Raw genomic sequence first — 19183 nt, forward strand, 5'->3', positions numbered from 1 at the left:
GCCGTGTGCTTTACAAAGTTGAGTGCCAAATACCAATGTGAATCTGACTGTATCTGCTGTGGTCACCCCGAACAAAACAGGAGCAGCAACTTTACAAAGTTGAGATGGACATGCACCAAATGCATGTAAACTGTGCACTTCAGACTGTGCGCTATAGATTGTCACAGTAGGGCTCTTGGTTTTCAGTGAAGATGTACGAGATGTACGATGATGGTCGTACATGATGATCGTACGAGATGTACGATGTACCTGCATAAGAAGGGGTTAAAGCCCAAGGACATTCATGCGGATATGGTTGCTACATTAGGGGATGAAGCTCCCTCCATATCTACAGTGCAGAAGTGGGCAGCTGAATTTAAGAGGGGCAGAGAGAGCCTTGAAGATGACCCAAGGTCTGGGAGGCTTGCAACAGCCACAACCCAGAAAAACATTGACCTTGTTCATGAAATGGTGATGGACGACAGACGATCGATGATTAATCAGCTAGCAGATGCTGTGGGAATATCCCGTGAGAGAACTGAACACATTCTGCATGAAGAACTTGGAATGTCAAAGGTGTCAGCTCGGTGGGTGCCACGTCTTCTGACGCCTGATCAGAAAAGCACCAGGCTAGTCATGTCGAAGGTAAACTTGGCGCAATTTGAAGAGAATCCAGCCAATTACATGGAACGTTTTCGTACCCAGGATGAGTGTTGGGTTCACCACTTTGAACACCCAAGGTCACCACCTCCAAAGGAGGCCAAGGTCGTTTCGTCTGCGGGGAAGGTCATGGTTTCAGTTTTCTGGGATGCCAAGGGCATTGTGTTCATGGACTATCTTGAAAAGGGACAAACCATAAATGGACAGTACTATTCTAACCTACTGAGACAGTTACGCGAGGCTATCAAAAAGAAGCGACCAGGAAAGCTGACGAAAGGGGTGCTGTTTCATCAAGACAATGCCCCAGCTCACAAGTCAACAGTGGCCATGGCCACTATCCACGAGTGTGGATTCGAACTGGTAGATCACCCACCATACTCCCCTGACTTGGCACCCTCGGACTTTCATCTGTTCCCAAACCTGGAAAAAAACTTGGCTGGGAAGTACTATCGGAGCAATGATGAGGTGATGGCTGCCGTTGAGGACTATTTTGACTCTCAAGATGAAAGCTTCTATGCCAAGGGAATCGAAGCACTCAAGCACCGCTGGAAGAAGCGTGTGGAGTTACAGGGAGACTATGTAGAAAAATAACCCTGAATTTGTTCAATTCGACAACTGCATCATAGTCAGCCTTAGAACTTTTCAGCCTACCCTCGTATGGTCAGTTAGTCATCCTGCTGCTGCTGTACAAGCAGCATGTTGTAATTAACTGACTGTAAAAGTAATTAGTTAGTTGTTATATTAAAGGGGCTGAGTCTTTTTTCAATCCAGTATATTGTCTTTCTTTTTTGTTATTTAGTTTAATTCATTTCAGAGTGTCGTACGTCTTATATAGGCCCCGCAGCTCATTGGGCACTGGTGCTTATCCCTGTCTTCCACAGACTAAAGTGGATGAGTCTATGGCTCCCCCTGGACAGACACTGTAATGATTTTTGCACAACCAGTGTATCATGTCAGAACTTTTATGATTTCATGGAGTTTGTTTCATGGAGGATGCATTAGGATTTTGGCAACGCATTCAGGATTTGACGCACATTAGTGGAAATACCCTGGATCTGGTATTGCTGTCATGAATATTGACATCATGCCTCTTACATCAGTGGTCTCTGATCACTCACTTATTAAGTTTACAGTTTCACTGCCGTGTTTAGTGGAACAACAACCTTATTTATCATTACAGCGATGCATCATCTCCTCAACTAAGACTGAACTAGAAGCTAGATTGCCTGATGTCTTAGCCTCACTTTTGACAAATACCCAGTCAGTAGACAGACTTGTGGATAGTTTAAACTCAGTGCTCAAATGACACTCGACATGATTGCACCACCTGTGTTGAAACCGCGCTCCCCCAAATCACAGTCACCTTGGTTCAGTGATTACCTGCGTGACCTCAAGCATAAAGCAAGAGGTCTAGAACGGAAATGGCGTCGTTCAAAATTAGAAGTATTCCACCTTGCATGGCGTGATGCTATCTTAGACTATAAGCATGCACTACTGGCTACAAAGCGGACCTATTACTCTGATTTGATCAACAAAACAAGCATAACTCAAAGTTCTTGTTCAACATGGTGGCAGCACTTATTCATGGACAACCACCTGTAGTTCGCTCTCCTTTTACAGCACAAGATTTCCTGGATTACTTTGAGAAGAAAATAGATAACATTAGGTTGAACATATCCCAGCATGCCTTAACCCAGCCACTACACCCTGCTATTGAGGTGGGCGTCACTACTGAGGTATAACCTAGATTTACAGAATTTGATGCTATCTCTCTAGACATGCTGACGAAACTCCTAACGTCAACAAAAAGCACAACCTGTTTATTTGATCCTATACCAACAAAACTGTTTAAGGACCTGTGGCCCACTCTTGGGCCGATTGTGCTGGAAATTATTAATCTTTCTTTAACTTCTGGATCTGTTCCTAAACGTTTCAAATATGCAGTGATTAAACCATTACTTAAGAAACCTAATCTTGACCCTAGTGTATTGAAAAACTATCGGCTGATATCAAATCTATCATTTTGCTCTAAAATTCTGGAAAAAGTGGTGTCACAGCAGCTTGTAGATTATTTTACTGAGAATAATCTCTTTGAGCCGCTGCAGTCTGCTTTTAGAAAATATCATTCCACAGAAACGGCTCTCACTAAAGTAGTGAATGATCTTCTGCTTACAATGGATTCGGACACCACTATGGTTCTGTTGCTGTTAGATCTCAGTGCTGCATTTGATACAGTGGATCATCATATTCTACTTGATAGGCTGGAAAATCATTTTGGGATTACTGGGAGTGCCCTTGCATGGCTGACGTCATACTTGACCAGTCGTTCTCACTGTGTTTTGTACAGTAACACTACCTCTAACCTTAGTGACATGAAATTTGGGGTTCCTCAGGGGTCTGTCTTAGGCCCCCTGCTTTTCTCCCTTTATATAGCACCCCTTGGGCACATATTGCGGCATTTTGGGATTACCTTTCACTGCTATGCAGATGATACTCAGTTATATATGCCGATAACTGCTGGTAATCTCGTTCACATAAAATCCTTAGAAGATTGCCTTGCATCAGTGAGAAGTTGGATGTCTAGAAACTTCCTACTTTTAAACTCTGAAAAGACTGAAATGATGGTTCTTGGTCCAGTGAGACATCGGCATCAATTTGACCAGTTAACACTCAACCTAGGCTCATGTGTCATACATCACACTGACAAAGTGAGGAACCTTGGGGTAATTTTTGATCCTTCGTTGTCTTTGGTCTCCATATTAGAAATATTACTAGGACTGCTTTCTTCCACCTGCGAAATATAGCGAAGATTCGTCCCATGCTGTCTATGGCTGATGCTGAGACCCTGATCCATGCGTTCATCTCTTCTAGATTGGACTACTGCAATGTTCTATTTTCTGGTTTACCGCAGTCTAGCATTAGGGGTCTCCAATTGGTTCAGAATGCTGCAGCCAGACTTTTGACACGAAGCAGAAAGTTTGACCACATTACACCCATTTTGGCGTCTCTTCACTGGCTTCCTGTCCCAGTGAGATCAGATTTTAAGGTTCTGCTACTAACCTATAAAATTATTCATGGACTGGCACCTCCCTACCTAGCTGACCAAATTAAACCTTACGTACCGGCCCGGGCTTTACGTTCTCAGGGTGCAGGACTACTTTGTGTCCCTAAGGTGAATAAGAAGTCTGCGGGTCACAGAGCTTTCTCTTATCGTGCCCCTGTTCTGTGGAATGATCTCCCTCCACACAATCAGATTCTGTGGAGACTTTCAAGTCCAGACTTAAGACGCACTTATTTTCCCTTTCATGTGGCTAGCATACTGGTGCAGTTTTGTTTTACGCTTTTTACACTTTTAATTCATGTTATTAGTAATTGAAGTGGGCCGCGGCCTCAATGTCACCTAAATTCTGGGTCTTTTAGTGAAGCTTAGAGCTAGTGGCCGGCAATCACCTTAGTATTTCTTCTGTTTTCCTTGTTGATTAATGCTGGCAAATTATACAGTATTTTTTGTCTTTCTGATGCCTGATTCTGTTTTTTCTCTGTTTAAGGTGCAGCTCCATCCAGAGATGGGAGTTGTGTTTGTGTTGGTGATCCTCCTGTCCAGTACACCAACAGCAATTCTTGTATATTCGTCTGTGAATTGTTCTGTGAATTATTTCTGTAATTTATGATTGTAGCATGGCCCAAGCAGAGGGTCACCCCTTTGAGTCTGGTCTGCTTGAGGTTTCTTCCTCAGAGGGAGTTTTTCCTTACCACTGTTGCTCTGGGGGTTGGTAAGGTTAGACCTTACCTGTGTGAAGCGCCTTGAGGCAACTCTGTTGTGATCTGGCGCTATATAAAGGAAATAAATTGAAATAAATTGACTTGAAAAATTTGTTTTCTGCCAGTACATGCGTCGCTGTGTTTCTTAACTATTAGGTTGAACTTCTGTGCAATGCTGTGATGACATCTTTACCATCTTATTGAAATGGATTCTGTTTGTGGTAAATCCAGCCTGAGTAATAATTGAATTGAAATTGTGTGTGCCGACAGGGATTAAAAAGGTCAAAGTTTGAGTAAAACTGTTGTACTGATTGTAAACTGTGCCCTTTGTTGGTAAGGACATTTTGTTTCAGTTTGTAAAGCTGTTACAAATCAATGCCAGGTTTGGAAAAGCGTCCCCTTCTGCTTTTTATGAAACTTTTTTTCCCCCTCACACAGTAGGTTTTGATGTTTTTAAAGATCCACAGCTGTAATCACTTGTTCAAAGCTCCCTTCCTTCCATCTCTCACATTAATGTGCCCACATAATCACTGAGTCTGTTTTGTCCTCCTCTGTCTAGGAGTGGGTGGTAACTTGGTGGCCATCCAGGCCAGCAGAATTTCCACCTACTTGCACTTCTGGAGCATCCCAGGTGTGCTGCCCTATAAAATGAGGCAGCATTGGCCGAACCCTTGCATCACCTTCTTCTCCTCAGGTAAGAACGGTTGCATGTAAATTCTCTCAGCACCTCGTTGGGCAGTGTACACTAAGAACCACCGTGGAATGATTCTGAAAACACTATTAAACAATTAAAGATAAGCAGCAGTTTTATGCTTATTCCTCATAATGGGTCATTTCTCTGTAGCCACAGAACCAGATGAATCTGAGAGTTCATATTTACCTCATTCACGCATCTGTTGAAGAGGTGGGAAGATGCACAAGCGTGGCCAATATTGCATTTGTCGGAATGCCCAAACCTCCATATATGTCAATAAAATATCTGATTTCATCACAAATAAATAAATCACAAATAACTCACCCGTTTGGTGCCAGACAGTGCCACATCTGTTCCACTTTGTGCAGAATTCTTACTGCAAATGCTCAAGCTGATGTCATTGTCATGTGAGTACTAACGCACATTGGTGGTGATGTCACAGGCAAGATGCAGAAGCGATGAGAAAAACATTGTGAAAACTAATTTTTTCCTTTTTAAGATGTGCTGGGGTCACAAAATTAATTTATTTGAGGGTGGGCGTTCCAACTTTAATAAAAAAAAAAGGGGGGTGGACATTCCAAAGTGTGGATACAGTATATTTGATGCCCTTGATTCTTCTGTCCTTTCTTACTGACACAGAATGCATTTCTGTGGAAAATTGGCTGGACCAATCACAGCCATCTATTTGATATGGGGTGGGCTTTATATGATGAAAGACAGGTTCCATCAGTACTGCTACATTCAATGAAACTGGGACATTGGAAATTTGTTGGTTAAGAAATGTTGCTTGTGGCTTCGACTCCGTTATTGACCACTTCTGACTTTGGGTCGTTTACATTCTGTGTGGCTGAACAGTAACTTTCGTTTGTTTGAACACCTGAAACACTTCATCGATTGGTGTCCTCAAGAGCAAGATATCTAAGTGTTGTCAAAAGGAATTGCACCAGTACAAAGTGGTAAATGCTTCAGCTTCCCAACTATTTTTAGTGTTGCAGGTGTTAAATGCAGCAATGGATATGTTAACAAATGAAATGAAGTTGACCAGAAAAAAGAAATATCTTAGATTCATACTGTCTGCAAAGAAAATAAGTCAGTGTAAGAATTGCAGCATTTTTAGCATTTTCCATATTGTCCCAACTTTTTAGAAAGTAAATGGGTTAATTTATTGGTTGAATTCAAGCTAAAACTCTGTCCTACAGACACATCTTAATTGTTTCATTTCAGAGGCAAAATTAGAAAAATTGTGTCAATATCCAGCTACTTGATGGACCCTATTGTATTCTATTTCACTGTCAAATATTTGTATCACTTCATTGAATCTCACGATTCAACGACGTTTTGGTGCCTCACCTGGACATTTTTTTATTTTGTTTTTTCTAATAATCACATTGATCCTCTTCTGTCTCTCAGGGGTGAACTCTAAGTCAGCACGTGTGCTCCTGCTGCTGGTCATCCCTGGTCACCTGGTCTTCCTCTTCGCCATCTCTCTGCTCCAGGGAGATGAAGCACCCATCACCATAGTCTTCACCATCTGCTACCTGTGTGCTGCTCTGCTGCAGGTAAAGGTTTTGACACTCACATGCCGTTATGGTCCCACCTTCCAAGTACTAAGAGTATTAAATTAAAATGCATACCTCCACCCACACACGGGTGAGATGTAATTACTGTTGTTGAGCTGACTGAGCGATGTCCTTCCTTACCTACCTTAGCATCTTTTCTTCTCCTTCTAATGTTGGACTGCATTCTGAACCCATGCACATTTACTGCAACTTTTATGGCACAAAATGTTTGCGTATGTAATCGGAGCTGCCTTAATGCATGATGCTCAGTTTTATGGACAAAAACTCTTTAAGTACCAACATGGTGATTTTTAATTGTGTTCCAGAAAGAAGTGAAAGTAGTGGGTAGGACAAACTATTTGTTACTTGACAGCTTGTTGCTGTGCTTGGAAAACGGTTGTCAGCAATGGAACAACTATTATGATTATTTGAAGCTTGAACATGCAAAGTGGCCCGTACGGTTGTTTATAATGAGATCAAGATTTTGCTTGTCATTCAAGTTTTTATTAATTTTCCTTTTTCACAGAACCAAGAGTTTCTAAACAACGCAACAAAGCAAAATTAAAAAAACAACAAAATGTGCATACAACAAAATAATCAATGGCACAATCATGGTATTTTGATGACAGCAGAGTCTTTCTCTTTAAAAAATGATGTGAAATATTTTCATGGTTTGCTGCCTTTATCATAGACATTATGTACTTTGGAGATGAATGCCTCATAGGCCGCAGTCTCTGACATCAGTGTAATCCAGTCCTCTAGTTTAGGCCTATGGGGACTCTTCCAAATCTGTAGGATTGATCTGGCGGCCACTATAAATGCAGCCATCAAAAATCCAAACAGTTCTTTCGCAGATGAAGGGGGCAGGAAGGACTTGCCTCCCAACAGGCACAACTGCGGTACTGCTGGAATAATTCTCTAATTAGTACATTATATCATTTAAAAAAGGTGTTATCTATTGTTATTGGTATCATCATTGATATATAATTAAATTGAGGAGCAACCAGCATTTTAACGGTGTTAATTGTACCCCACAGAGTAAGGTTCAACAATTTCCACTTATCTAACTTCATTTTCAGCTTTTGTAGTAATGGCTCCATATTTATTGAGATTATGTTAGTCAACTCTGAGCATAACCTAATACCCAGATACTTCATTCCAGCAGGAACCCACCTAAACTGGAATGGAGAAAAGAGCGGGTGGAGACATCCCTTTGACACGGGCATAGCTTCTGACTTTTGTCAATTTATTTTATAGCCTGATAATTCTGAAAATTTGTCAATTGTGTATAAAACCTTTAGAACTGAAGAGGAAGGATCTCTCATGAAAAACAAAATATCATCAGCATACAGAAGCATTTTATGCTCTTCCGAACCATGGATTACTAATGCTAATACCATGGATTACTAATGCTTTTATCATTTCTAACTGCGGCTGCTAAATGTTCTAAAAATACTATGAATAGTAGGGGACTCCGAGGATCCCCTTGCTTTGTCCCCCACCTTAATAAAAAATGGTGATCCCAGTCCCTTTGTTTAAAACTGCCACCCTAGGCTCAGAATAAATAACACTCACCCATCTAATTAAACCTTCACCAAACCCAAATGCTTTAAGAGTATATTTAAGAAAACTCCATTCTACTTTATCAAAGGAATGAGATCAAGATTTGACCAAACTTTAAATATGTGATGGTTCTGCCATGGTTACGTCCTCCTTCTCAACAATAATGTGAGCATAGCTGTTTGTGTTTGAGCAAAGCTGAGAGTCACTACAGGGACAAAACATGGCAATGTTCGCCATTATCGCAGCACACAGCTGGATCTCATGTCCTTTGGTATCTGTTAAATTCATCTGATGTCTCTGGCAGTCTGTTAATCTCAAATTTCATATCTGTTGAAAACCAGAGAATACTTTCACAACCTATAATACACAATGTGCACTGATACATGGCTGTCATGATGTGGTGTGATACCCTTTTTGCACATTTGAACATTCATGTGTAACCCATGGTTATTTTGTCCAAGTCACTGTTTTATTTTTATTTTTTCCTTCAAACATTGCAATTTTTGTTCAGTATTGGTTTTTCGCATTTACCCTGAATGCACCGTAGTGCTGTTCTGCAGCTCAGAGCTGAGTCACTTTTTTTTCACGGCATGAACCTACAAGGAGCGAGGTAAATTTCTCTGTACATTCCCTCTGTCGAATGCGTGAAACAGTTCTTTGAGCCATGATTTTGAACATTAAATCTGTTTTGTAGATGCACAAAGTGTTGTGGAAGTTTGGTCCTGTAACTTTTGAGCCCAGGAGAGTGAATTTATTTTATGAAGAATATCCTGGCGGGGGGGGGTATTGGTACAATCTGCTCCCACGGACTGAGCCATGTCATCTAAGGAGTGGATGCCACCTGAGATGTCTACGCAATCCACCTGTCTCCGAAGAGGGTGGTAGGACAAAAAACAGATTTCCCACATCGTTCGGAGGATCCACCCCCCCCCCCCCTTTTTTTTTTTTCCTGAGATCTCAGATATTTTTATTTTTTGGGTCAGGCCTGATACCAATCAATCAATCAATTTTTTTATATAGCGCCAAATCACAACAAACAGTTGCCCCAAGGCATACCACACACATAACTGTAGCTTTTGGAAACTGTGATTATTGGACAATTGAGCTAACAGTGTCTTGATGTACTCATTCAGCCAATCACTGATATAGTGAACTGAACACTTCCCTGTGAGAAGGTGTCTTCCCCAGCAGCTGGAAGATTGCGCTGATTATTCCACTGTTGAAGAAGATGGGGCTGGACCTCATTTTCAAGAACTTTAGACTGGTTAGTAACATGTGCTACATGTCCAAGCTTGTAGAGAAGGCCGGTCTCACACAGTATGTTCCTCACCTGAGGCAGATCAACAGATTCTCTAGCAGGAACTCTGCGTACAAGGACTACCATAGTACAGAGAATTTGCTCGTGAAGATCCACTCAGATATCATCAATGCTATGGACTCTCAGAAGGTGACACTACTGGTCCTATTGGACCTATCTGCTGCTTTTGACTTGGTGAGCTTGAACATACTGAGATCTTCCAAAGCCAGTTTCACATATCAGGAAATGTGCTTGCCTGGTTCCAGTCCTACTTCCAGGTTAGGAATGAGCGTTATCATCATCAACAACGTCATCTCCGATCGCTACAGATTGAAGTACAGTGTCCCACAGGGAAGTTGTGCTGGTCCAGTTGTGTTCCTGGGATACCTGTGCTCCCTGTATGACATTATCCAGAAGCATCTGCCCGTAGTCCAGGTTGGCAGGTACGCCAGTGACCATCAGTTGTACCTGTCATACAAGTCTCGTGAAGACAGTTCACAGACTGATGCTGTTAACAGCCTCTATGCCTGCATCTCTGGGGTCAGAGCATGGATGTTGTCCCATTGTTTGAAAATCAATGATGTGAAGACAGAATTCATGCTCCTTGGAACTCAACAACAACTGACTAAAGTGACAATTCAGGATATCAAAGTAGGAGATTCATTTATTAAAACAGTTCGTTCCCTGAAGAACCTTGGTGGTGTGTTTGACCAGCATCTCAAAACGACAAACCATGTTAATTACATCTGTCAGAAGGGACATCACCAACTCAAGCGGATACAGCAAATTAGGAAATATCTTGATAAAACAGCTGCTGAAAGGGTTGTCCATGCATTTGTCACCTCTAGTATTGACTATTGGAATGCCCTCCTGTATGGGGCGCCTAAATGTGTCATGAGCAAGCTGCAGAAGCTTCAGGACTGTGCTGCTCGTGTGGTATATGGTGCAAGAAAATACGATCATGTGAGACCTCTGTTGTGAGACCTGCACTGGCTATCACTGTCATTCCACATATCCTTCAAGATTGCACTGCTGACCTACAAGTGCATTAACGGACTCAGACCAACGTATCTTCAAGATCTGATTGAGGTTCACAATCCACTGCAACAACTACGCTCCAGCAGTCAACTCAACCTGAAGGTCCCCAGGTGTAACACCCAGGTTGGTACTCGTGCTTTCACGTGGACAGCCCTACAAGTGTGGAACTCTATCCCTAGTCATATCAAACTACTTGATTTGGACAATTTTAAAAGACAGTTGAAGTCACATTATTTTAAGCAGGTATTCTGAGTCAATTTTAGTATTGTTATTTTCTTTTGTGTTTTTATTTGTAGTCAAATTATTTTAATTTTGTTATGTTTTAATCTTTTAAAGATTGTAAGTGCCCTGAGATTGTTATATTTTTGGTGCACACGAAATGCCAAGTAAACGGTGAATATTAGGTGCACTCATCTGAAATGGACAGTATTATTTGGTGCACTTATGGACATTTAATGGGATTTCATGAAGCATGATGAAGTTGCATATTCGATCTGAACTGAGATGAAAGGTCACATGTTTATTTCATGTTCCGCATGTTAATAGTTCAGTACATTTCACCATTTTTTCCTCTAAGTGGTTGTCAGCGTCTAAGATGAGACATTTTGGAGTTTCTTGAAACTAGATTGTTAGATACTGAAGATTTTCCTGACTACTCAGTCAAAAAGGGTGACACATGCATTCACCAAGCAACCCGAAGATCCACTGTCAGTTACAGCCTCACAAAGTTGGTATTGACTGATTGGATTATTTGCAGGATTTCTCAAAATTTAACTTGTCATTTTTTCACAAGACTTTGTTGCTAAACTGAGTTCAAGATGGAGTAGGAACCATTTCCTTTACCTTAAATAACCTTGAGGTCAAACTCAAGGTCACAGTTTTGGCCTTGTGCAATAAGAACATTTTTCCAAAGATTTTCCACAGAATCAGAGCCAATGGGCACAGAGTTCCTAATAACACAAAGTCACATGTTGGCTTTCAGAATATCCCAGTCAGATTAGACTTTTTGTGACCTTGAAGGTCAAAATTAAAGTCACTCAGATTCTGATCTTCTATAATGGCTACATTATGTTAGATAGACAGTTACTATTAAACATGAATAGGAAGGCATATGTGTGTTTTCAGAATAATAGAGGAAATACATGGTGGATAGAATGTATAATGCAAAAGATAAAATAAATGCATTGACCATATTATATTAGTCAGAGAAAGAATTGTTTAAAAAAGTACTGGCCCATGGTGCTGTTATTTTTTGAAAACAGTGATTATCAGCTTTAAAGTGGATATGACACTTAAAGACAACATAGTCTTATTACATGTAACAAAGGTTATATAATTCGGTCAACCTAAACGTTTTAGGAAAGTGTACGCGGTTCTCCCGTTATATATAACATTTGAATGTCCCGCCACTGAAAAATGTGCATGCCCCGTGATCAGCTTTCTGCTGAGCACCAAGCCTAAAATACGTCACTACGTGTAGACCGTATCGGCTTGTGCGCCTGGCGGCCGTTGTTTACACTTTGTTTAGTGGCAGAAACTTTGATTAAACACAGCTCTCAGGGACTTGTTTGTCGAAATGCCTGACCAGTGTGTCGCAGCATATTGCACAAACACAAGGGCGAAAGGTTTTAGCCTTTTCAAGTCCAGGCAGATTGATAGAAAGCCGCGCTGTTGTGTGATGCACGAAATGTCTGGCTGCCGCTCCCTGAGCTCGCACACACACATTTGCTCCCGACAGCAGACAGTTTCCTCTACCGTCTCCATGTTCTCACCGCTCACAGGAACACATAAAATGTCAACCCCAAATAATATGTTCACAATAATCTTGAAATGATCAAGGAACTTATGTAGTAAACACGGCGCCGGCATGTAAACACAGCCCCGGCACGTTCACTGTTGTTTTCGGCGATCTTTTTCAAAACTTTCGCCATTTATTTCCCATTCTTTTGTGAAAATAACATAACTAAACACGGATGAATGCAATGCCAGGCACTCAAAAACAGCAAAAACCCGAGGGTATTGACGGTGGTCCGCAAGTAATAGCTACACTGTCGCGGCTCCGGAACAGTAACAAAGGCAGTAAACAGACGCTCGAATCGAAAATGCTATACAGTAATTAGAGTGTTACAAACAGCAGCAACAAAAATCAAAGCCTCCCTTACCATTCCATATTCTGCAGCCTTTCAAAATCCATCAGAATTGGCACGTCTCTTGCCTCTGCTTCGGCTCCGCCATAAACACCGTCGGCATTATTTTCACTGCCAGAATGATCCTGGTTTGAATGTTCGTCCGAAAAATACAGCTCCAATCTGCAGGGTCTAATCACTGCTGCGACATCCTCAGGATCCGAGTCAGAAATAATCCACACTTGAAGAGGAGTCAGAAAAGTTCTTGATCTCGTCACTGTCCATGCTGAGGTCCATCTGTTTCTGTTGTTAATATAACAGACAAAGACGGGACTCTCCATTCTGTGATGTCACGGCATCACGTGACCACTGAAGGAGCGCTGCAAGCATGCTTTCCAATAAACACACTTTTGAGAAGCTGTACAAACTTTATTTTTCAGTGATAATGAATAAAAACACTTTCAACTTACTATACTGTATGTATATTTTGCTATTTATACCAGTTTTTCCCTAATTTTTGAAGTGTCATCTCCACTTTAAATGTGCTGTTGTTCAGTACTCTGCTGAAGAAATGAAAAACTTAGATTAAAATACATGTAGCATCAAATCCAGTGATATTATTTAAGTCTGTATTTATTGTCTTTCAGACATCATCCATGTCCATTCTCATGTTAACTGAATCCCATTCATCTTGACACATTAGGGGCGTGGCCGCTACAAGTGACAGCTCATGTGTTGACGCTGTGGTGTGTTTGAAACTGTCAGCAGCTACTGTGAAGACAACTTTTGTTTTAGCATTTTTATTGCAGATATCTGTCATATGTCCTGTGTGGTTAATTCCCTGAAGGCATAAGCCAAGACATGTGGAATCATGGTGTGATGTAATTTTGGATGCTAACAGTGTTAGTATATGTGACTTTAGATCATTAATCGACGATTAATGAAATAAGCGGGTCATAAATTTCAATAATATAATTTGATACGATCACATGGAATGATGTCTGGAAGATGGATGCATGCTGCGTACTCCATAGGCCATCTAACCTGGACTGCTGGGTCCTCATAGAACAACCAGCATGTCTTCTTTGTGGCCTGCTAGGCATGCTAACAGCCTCTTACTGAAGGCTCCTATCCCTGGAGGCATGATCAAGTTCTCTGGTCAATAGCCCATAACATCTGCAGTACTCTCAACAGCTGCCGGAAAATAGAAACGACCAAAAGCATCATTTGCTTTGCCAAATAGGGACAAAGACGATCAAAGATCCACTAGAAATCAACCTTTCTTGCTCTTTACTGTGCACAACTGGGAAGCTGGTGGCTGACTTGGGGAAGCAGTTGCGGTTTCCTCCACACATCACAGAGACCACACTTTGGCCAGATATCGTATTGTGGTCTGACTCAGTGAAGCAAGTAATCATGCTTGAGCTTACTGTGCCATGGGAGGATTGGGTGAAGGAGGCTATTGAGCAGAATAGAAACCTGTGTGAACAACTGTTGCTCCGTGGAGGTTGGGTGTTGCAGCTTTGCAGATCAGTCCCTTTGCAAACTATACACTACTCAGGGAATCAAGAGAGGGAGATGAAGAATAGCCATCTATGCTATCACAGACGCAGCAGAGAAAGCATCCCGATGGCTCTGGTTGAAGACAGCAGGTCCATCCATGGTTTGCTGTGGGGGCAGGCTGAGGTCCGATTAACTCTGGCCAGGTCACCTGGGTGAGTGTGTGTTGTGTTGTTTGAACACACCCGAAACGCCTGATGACCCCTGGTAACATCACTGATAATGTGTCCAAGCATCGCATCAGAACCCCCACTCAGACCCCCAAAATATGATTTAACAAACACCCAAACCAAGGTGAAACCTGTTAGCTGAGCTTGTCTGTGTTCAGGTTTCATTTGTCTTCCTCGGGTCATATGCCATCCCCTCATTACCCCATCCCTGTAGAGACGGTGCCTGCTCCCAGACCACCAATAACCAGTAAAAATCTATTTAAGCATAAAAATTCAAAAAGAAAAAATAATATAGCAGCTTCAACTGCACCACAGACTAAAACAGTTAAATGTGGTCTATTAAACATTAGGTCTCTCTCTTCTAAGTCCCTGTTAGTAAATGATATAATATATTATATATATGATATAATATATAATATATCAACATATTGATTTATTCTGCCTTACAGAAACCTGGTTACAGCAGGATGAATATGTTAGTTTAAATGAGTCAACACCCCCGAGTCACACTAACTGCCAGAACGCTCGTAGCACGGGCCGAGGCGGAGGATTAGCAGCAATCTTCCATTCCAGCTTATTAATTAATCAAAAACCCAGACAGAGCTTTAATTCATTTGAAAGCTTGACTCTTAGTCTTGTCCATCCAAATTGGAAGTCCCAAAAACCAGTTTTATTTGTTATTATCTATCGTCCACCTGGTCGTTACTGTGAGTTTCTCTGTGAATTTTCAGACCTTTTGTCTGACTTAGTGCTTAGCTCAGATAAGATAATTATAGTGGGCGATTTTAACATCCACACAGATGCTGAGAATGACAGCCTTAACACTGCATTTAATCTATTATTAGACTCAGTTGGCTTTGCTCAAAATGTAAATGAGTCCACCCACCACTTTAATCATATCTTAGATCTTGTTCTGACTTATGGTATGGAAATTGAAGACTTAACAGTATTCCCTGAAAACTCCCTTCTGTCTGATCATTTCTTAATAACATTTACATTTACTCTGATGGACTACCCAGCAGTGGGGAATAAGTTTCATTACACTATAAGTCTTTCAGAAAGCGCTGTAACTAGGTTTAAGGATATGATTCCTTCTTTATGTTCTCTAATGCCATATACCAACACAGTGCAGAGTAGCTACCTAAACTCTGTGAGTGAGATAGAGTATCTCGTCAATAGTTTTACATCCTCATTGAAGACAACTTTGGATGCTGTAGCTCCTCTGAAAAAGAGAGCCTTAAATCAGAAGTGCCTGACTCCGTGGTATAACTCAGAAACTCACAGCTTAAAGCAGATAACCCATAAGTTGGAGAGGAAATGGCGTCTCACTAATTTAGAAGATCTTCACTTAGCCTGGAAAAAGAGTCTGTTGCTCTATAAAAAAGCCCTCCGTAAAGCTAGGACATCTTACTGCTCATCACTAATTGAAGAAAATAAGAACAACCCCAGGTTTCTTTTCAGCACTGTAGCCAGGCTGACAAAGAGTCAGAGCTCTATTGAGCCGAGTATTCCTTTAACTGTAACTAGTAATGACTTCATGACTTTCTATGCTAATAAAATTTTAAGTATTAGAGAAAAAATTACTCATAACCATCCCAAAGACGTATCGTTATCTTTGGCTGCTTTCAGTGATGCCGGTATTTGGTTAGACTCTTTCTCTCCGATTGTTCTGAGTTATTTTCATTAGTTACTTCCTCCAAACCGTCTATTAGACCCGATTCCTACCAGGCTGCTCAAGGAAGCCCTACCATTAATTAATGCTTCGATCTTAAATATGATCAATCTATCTTTATTAGTTGGCTATGTACCACAGGCTTTTAAGGTGGCAGTAATTAAACCATTACTTAAAAAGCCATCACTTGACCCAGCTCTCTTAGCTAATTATAGGCCAATCTCCAACCTTCCTTTTCTCTCAAAAATTCTTGAAAGGGTAGTTGTAAAACAGCTAACTGATCATCTGCAGAGGAATGGTCTATTTGAAGAGTTTCAGTCAGGTTTTAGAATTCATCATAGTACAGAAACAGCATTAGTGAAGGTTACAAATGATCTTCTTATGGCCTCAGACAGTGGACTCATTTCTGTGCTTGTTCTGTTAGACCTCAGTGCTGCTTTTGATACTGTTGACCATAAAATTTTATTACAGAGATTAGAGCATGCCATGGGTATTAAAGGCACTGCGCTGCGGTGGTTTGAATCATATTTATCTAATAGATTACAGTTTGTTCATGTAAATGGGGAATCTTCTTCACAGACTAAGGTTAATTATGGAGTTCCACAAGGTTCTGTGCTAGGACCAATTTTATTCACTTTATACATGTTTCCCTTAGGCAGTATTATTAGACGGCATTGCTTAAATTTTCATTGTTACGCAGATGATACTGATTGTCTTACAGACAAAGACATGGATGACCTCTAATTTCCTGCTTTTAAACTCAGATAAAACTGAAGTTATTGTACTTGGCCCCACAAATCTTAGAAACATGGTGTCTAACCAGATCCTTACTCTGGATGGCATTACCCTGACCTCTAGTAATACTGTGAGAAATCTTGGAGTCATTTTTGATCAGGATATGTCATTCAATGCACATATTAAACAAATATGTAGGACTGCTTTTTTGCATTTGCGCAATATCTCTAAAATTAGAAAGGTCTTGTCTCAGAGTGATGCTGAAAACTAATTCATGCATTTATTTCCTCTAGGCTGGACTATTGTAATTCATTATTATCAGGTTGTCCTAAAAGTTCCCTGAAAAGCCTTCAGTTAATTCAAAATGCTGCAGCTAGAGTACTGACAGGGACTAGAAGGAGAGAGCATATCTCACCCATATTGGCCTCTCTTCATTGGCTTCCTGTTAATTCTAGAATAGAATTTAAAATTCTTCTTCTTACTTATAAGGTTTTGAATAATCAGGTCCCATCTTATCTTAGGGACCTCATATTACCATATCACCCCAATAGAGTGCTTCGCTCTCAGACTGCAGGCTTACTTGTAGTTCCTAGGGTTTGTAAGAGTAGAATGGGAGGCAGAGCCTTCAGCTTTCAGGCTCCTCTCCTGTGGAACCAGCTCCCAATTCAGATCAGGGAGACAGACACCCTCTCTACTTTTAAGATTAGGCTTAAATCTTTCCTTTTTGCTAAAGCTTATAGTTAGGGCTGGATCAGGTGACCCTGAACCATCCCTTAGTTATGCTGCTATAGACTTAGACTGCTGGGGGGTTCCCATGATGCACTGTGTTTCTTTCTCTTTTTGCTCTGTATGCACCATTCTGCATTTAATCATTAGTGATTGATCTCTGCTCCCCTCCACAGCATGTCTTTTTCCTGGTTCTCTCCCTCAGCCCCAACCAGTCCCAGCAGAAGACTGCCCCTCCCTGAGCCTGGTTCTGCTGGAGGTTTCTTCCTGTTAAAAGGGAGTTTTTCCTTCCCACTGTTGCCAAGTGCTTGCTCACAGGGGGTCGTTTTGACCGTTGGGGTTTTTCCGTAATTATTGTATGGCCTTGCCTTACAATATAAAGCGCCTTGGGGCAACTGTTTGTTGTGATTTGGCGCTATATAAATAAAATTGATTTGATTTGATATGGTCTCACCCATGCTCCACCTCTTTCCCCATATATGGGTGTGGACCCGCTCATATACAGAGGAGGACAGACAGACACACATTAGGTGCTTTAGATATATGATACCATTGCATTTGACCATGAGTGACCTTGGAGGTCAAAATCAAGGTCTTTCCAACTTTTATTGCAGATTGAGGCAAAACGGTGCCTGGTACACCCATAGTTACTATTAGAGGTGAATAAAAAGTCATATGTGGGCTTTCAATGTGTTCATTGCATTTGACCTTGAAGGCTACAGTCAAGGCCCCTCAAACTTTGATCTCTTCTGCTGGCTGAACTGTTCAGGTAGGCACATGAAAATTCAGTAAGGTATATCTTATATATTATATTCCAATTCTAAGGTGGAACTATGCTAGTATATAAAGGTATATCTAAATATCTGAAAAGGAAGAGTAAAATAGGAGAGTAGAAAAGAGTGGTTACATTAGACATGGAGAGGAAGACGTATGTGGGCTAAAAATCTGCAACATGTAATTTGACCTGGAGTGATCTTTAAGATATTCAAGGTCAGACCCAGGATTCACCTTCCCCACTAATACACTGTCCTTGTGGCAGCAGGCTTAGCAGTCTCTGGAGTGTCATTCTCTAGTTTTCATTAATTGTGTGACGTTTGTGTTTTTGCCATCAGGTGGGCATCCTCCTTTATGTGGCCGACCTCATCGTGCGCCTGATGTGGAGACGCAGTCTGGACCCTGACAATTTCTCCATTCCCTACCTGACAGCCCTGGGGGACCTGCTGGGCACTGGCTTCCTGGCGCTCTGCTTTCGCTGTGTGTCTCTGGTTCAGGGTCTACTTCTCTGAAATTATCTGTCTTAACCTCCAACTCTCATCCTGCCACTGTTTTGCTGCAACACTTGTGTTCTGTTTAAAGGGGAATGCTTTAGGTTGGATAATAAAGCACTTTCATCTGGGTTCGTTCAAAGGAAGGAATCTTTACAGAATTATTATTTATTTATTTTTCCTGATGTAAAACACACCAAATCCTCTGAAAAAACAGCTGTTCTCTTTCTGTTACTACACTGCGAACGGGATAATTCCTGTTTCTGTTTTGGGCATCCTGTTGTAACTACAACTGAGATTGTTGCTGTGAGCTCCAACTCTGCTCATCTTTTTGGCTTCATCTGAGAAAAATTCAATTCCCTGTAAAATCACAGCAT

General features: G+C 41.2%; 1 protein-coding gene across 3 annotated transcripts in view; it reads left to right on the forward strand.

Moving 5' to 3' along the window:
• The window catches only part of LOC117512205 (solute carrier family 41 member 3), a 91543-nt gene extending 72607 nt beyond the window's left edge, over positions 1-18936 (forward strand). For all 3 annotated transcript variants that reach the window (XM_034172194.1, XM_034172195.1, XM_034172196.1), the window contains 3 exons: positions 4961-5095; positions 6506-6654; positions 18654-18936. In XM_034172194.1, the coding sequence (XP_034028085.1) occupies positions 4961-5095; positions 6506-6654; positions 18654-18827 (458 nt within the window). In that variant the 3' untranslated portion in view covers positions 18828-18936. The remainder of the gene's footprint in view (positions 1-4960; positions 5096-6505; positions 6655-18653) is intronic.
• The last annotated feature ends 247 nt before the right edge of the window (positions 18937-19183 follow it).

This window comes from Thalassophryne amazonica, chromosome 6 (assembly GCF_902500255.1).
Source record: "Thalassophryne amazonica chromosome 6, fThaAma1.1, whole genome shotgun sequence".
Lineage (NCBI taxonomy): Eukaryota > Metazoa > Chordata > Actinopteri > Batrachoidiformes > Batrachoididae > Thalassophryne > Thalassophryne amazonica.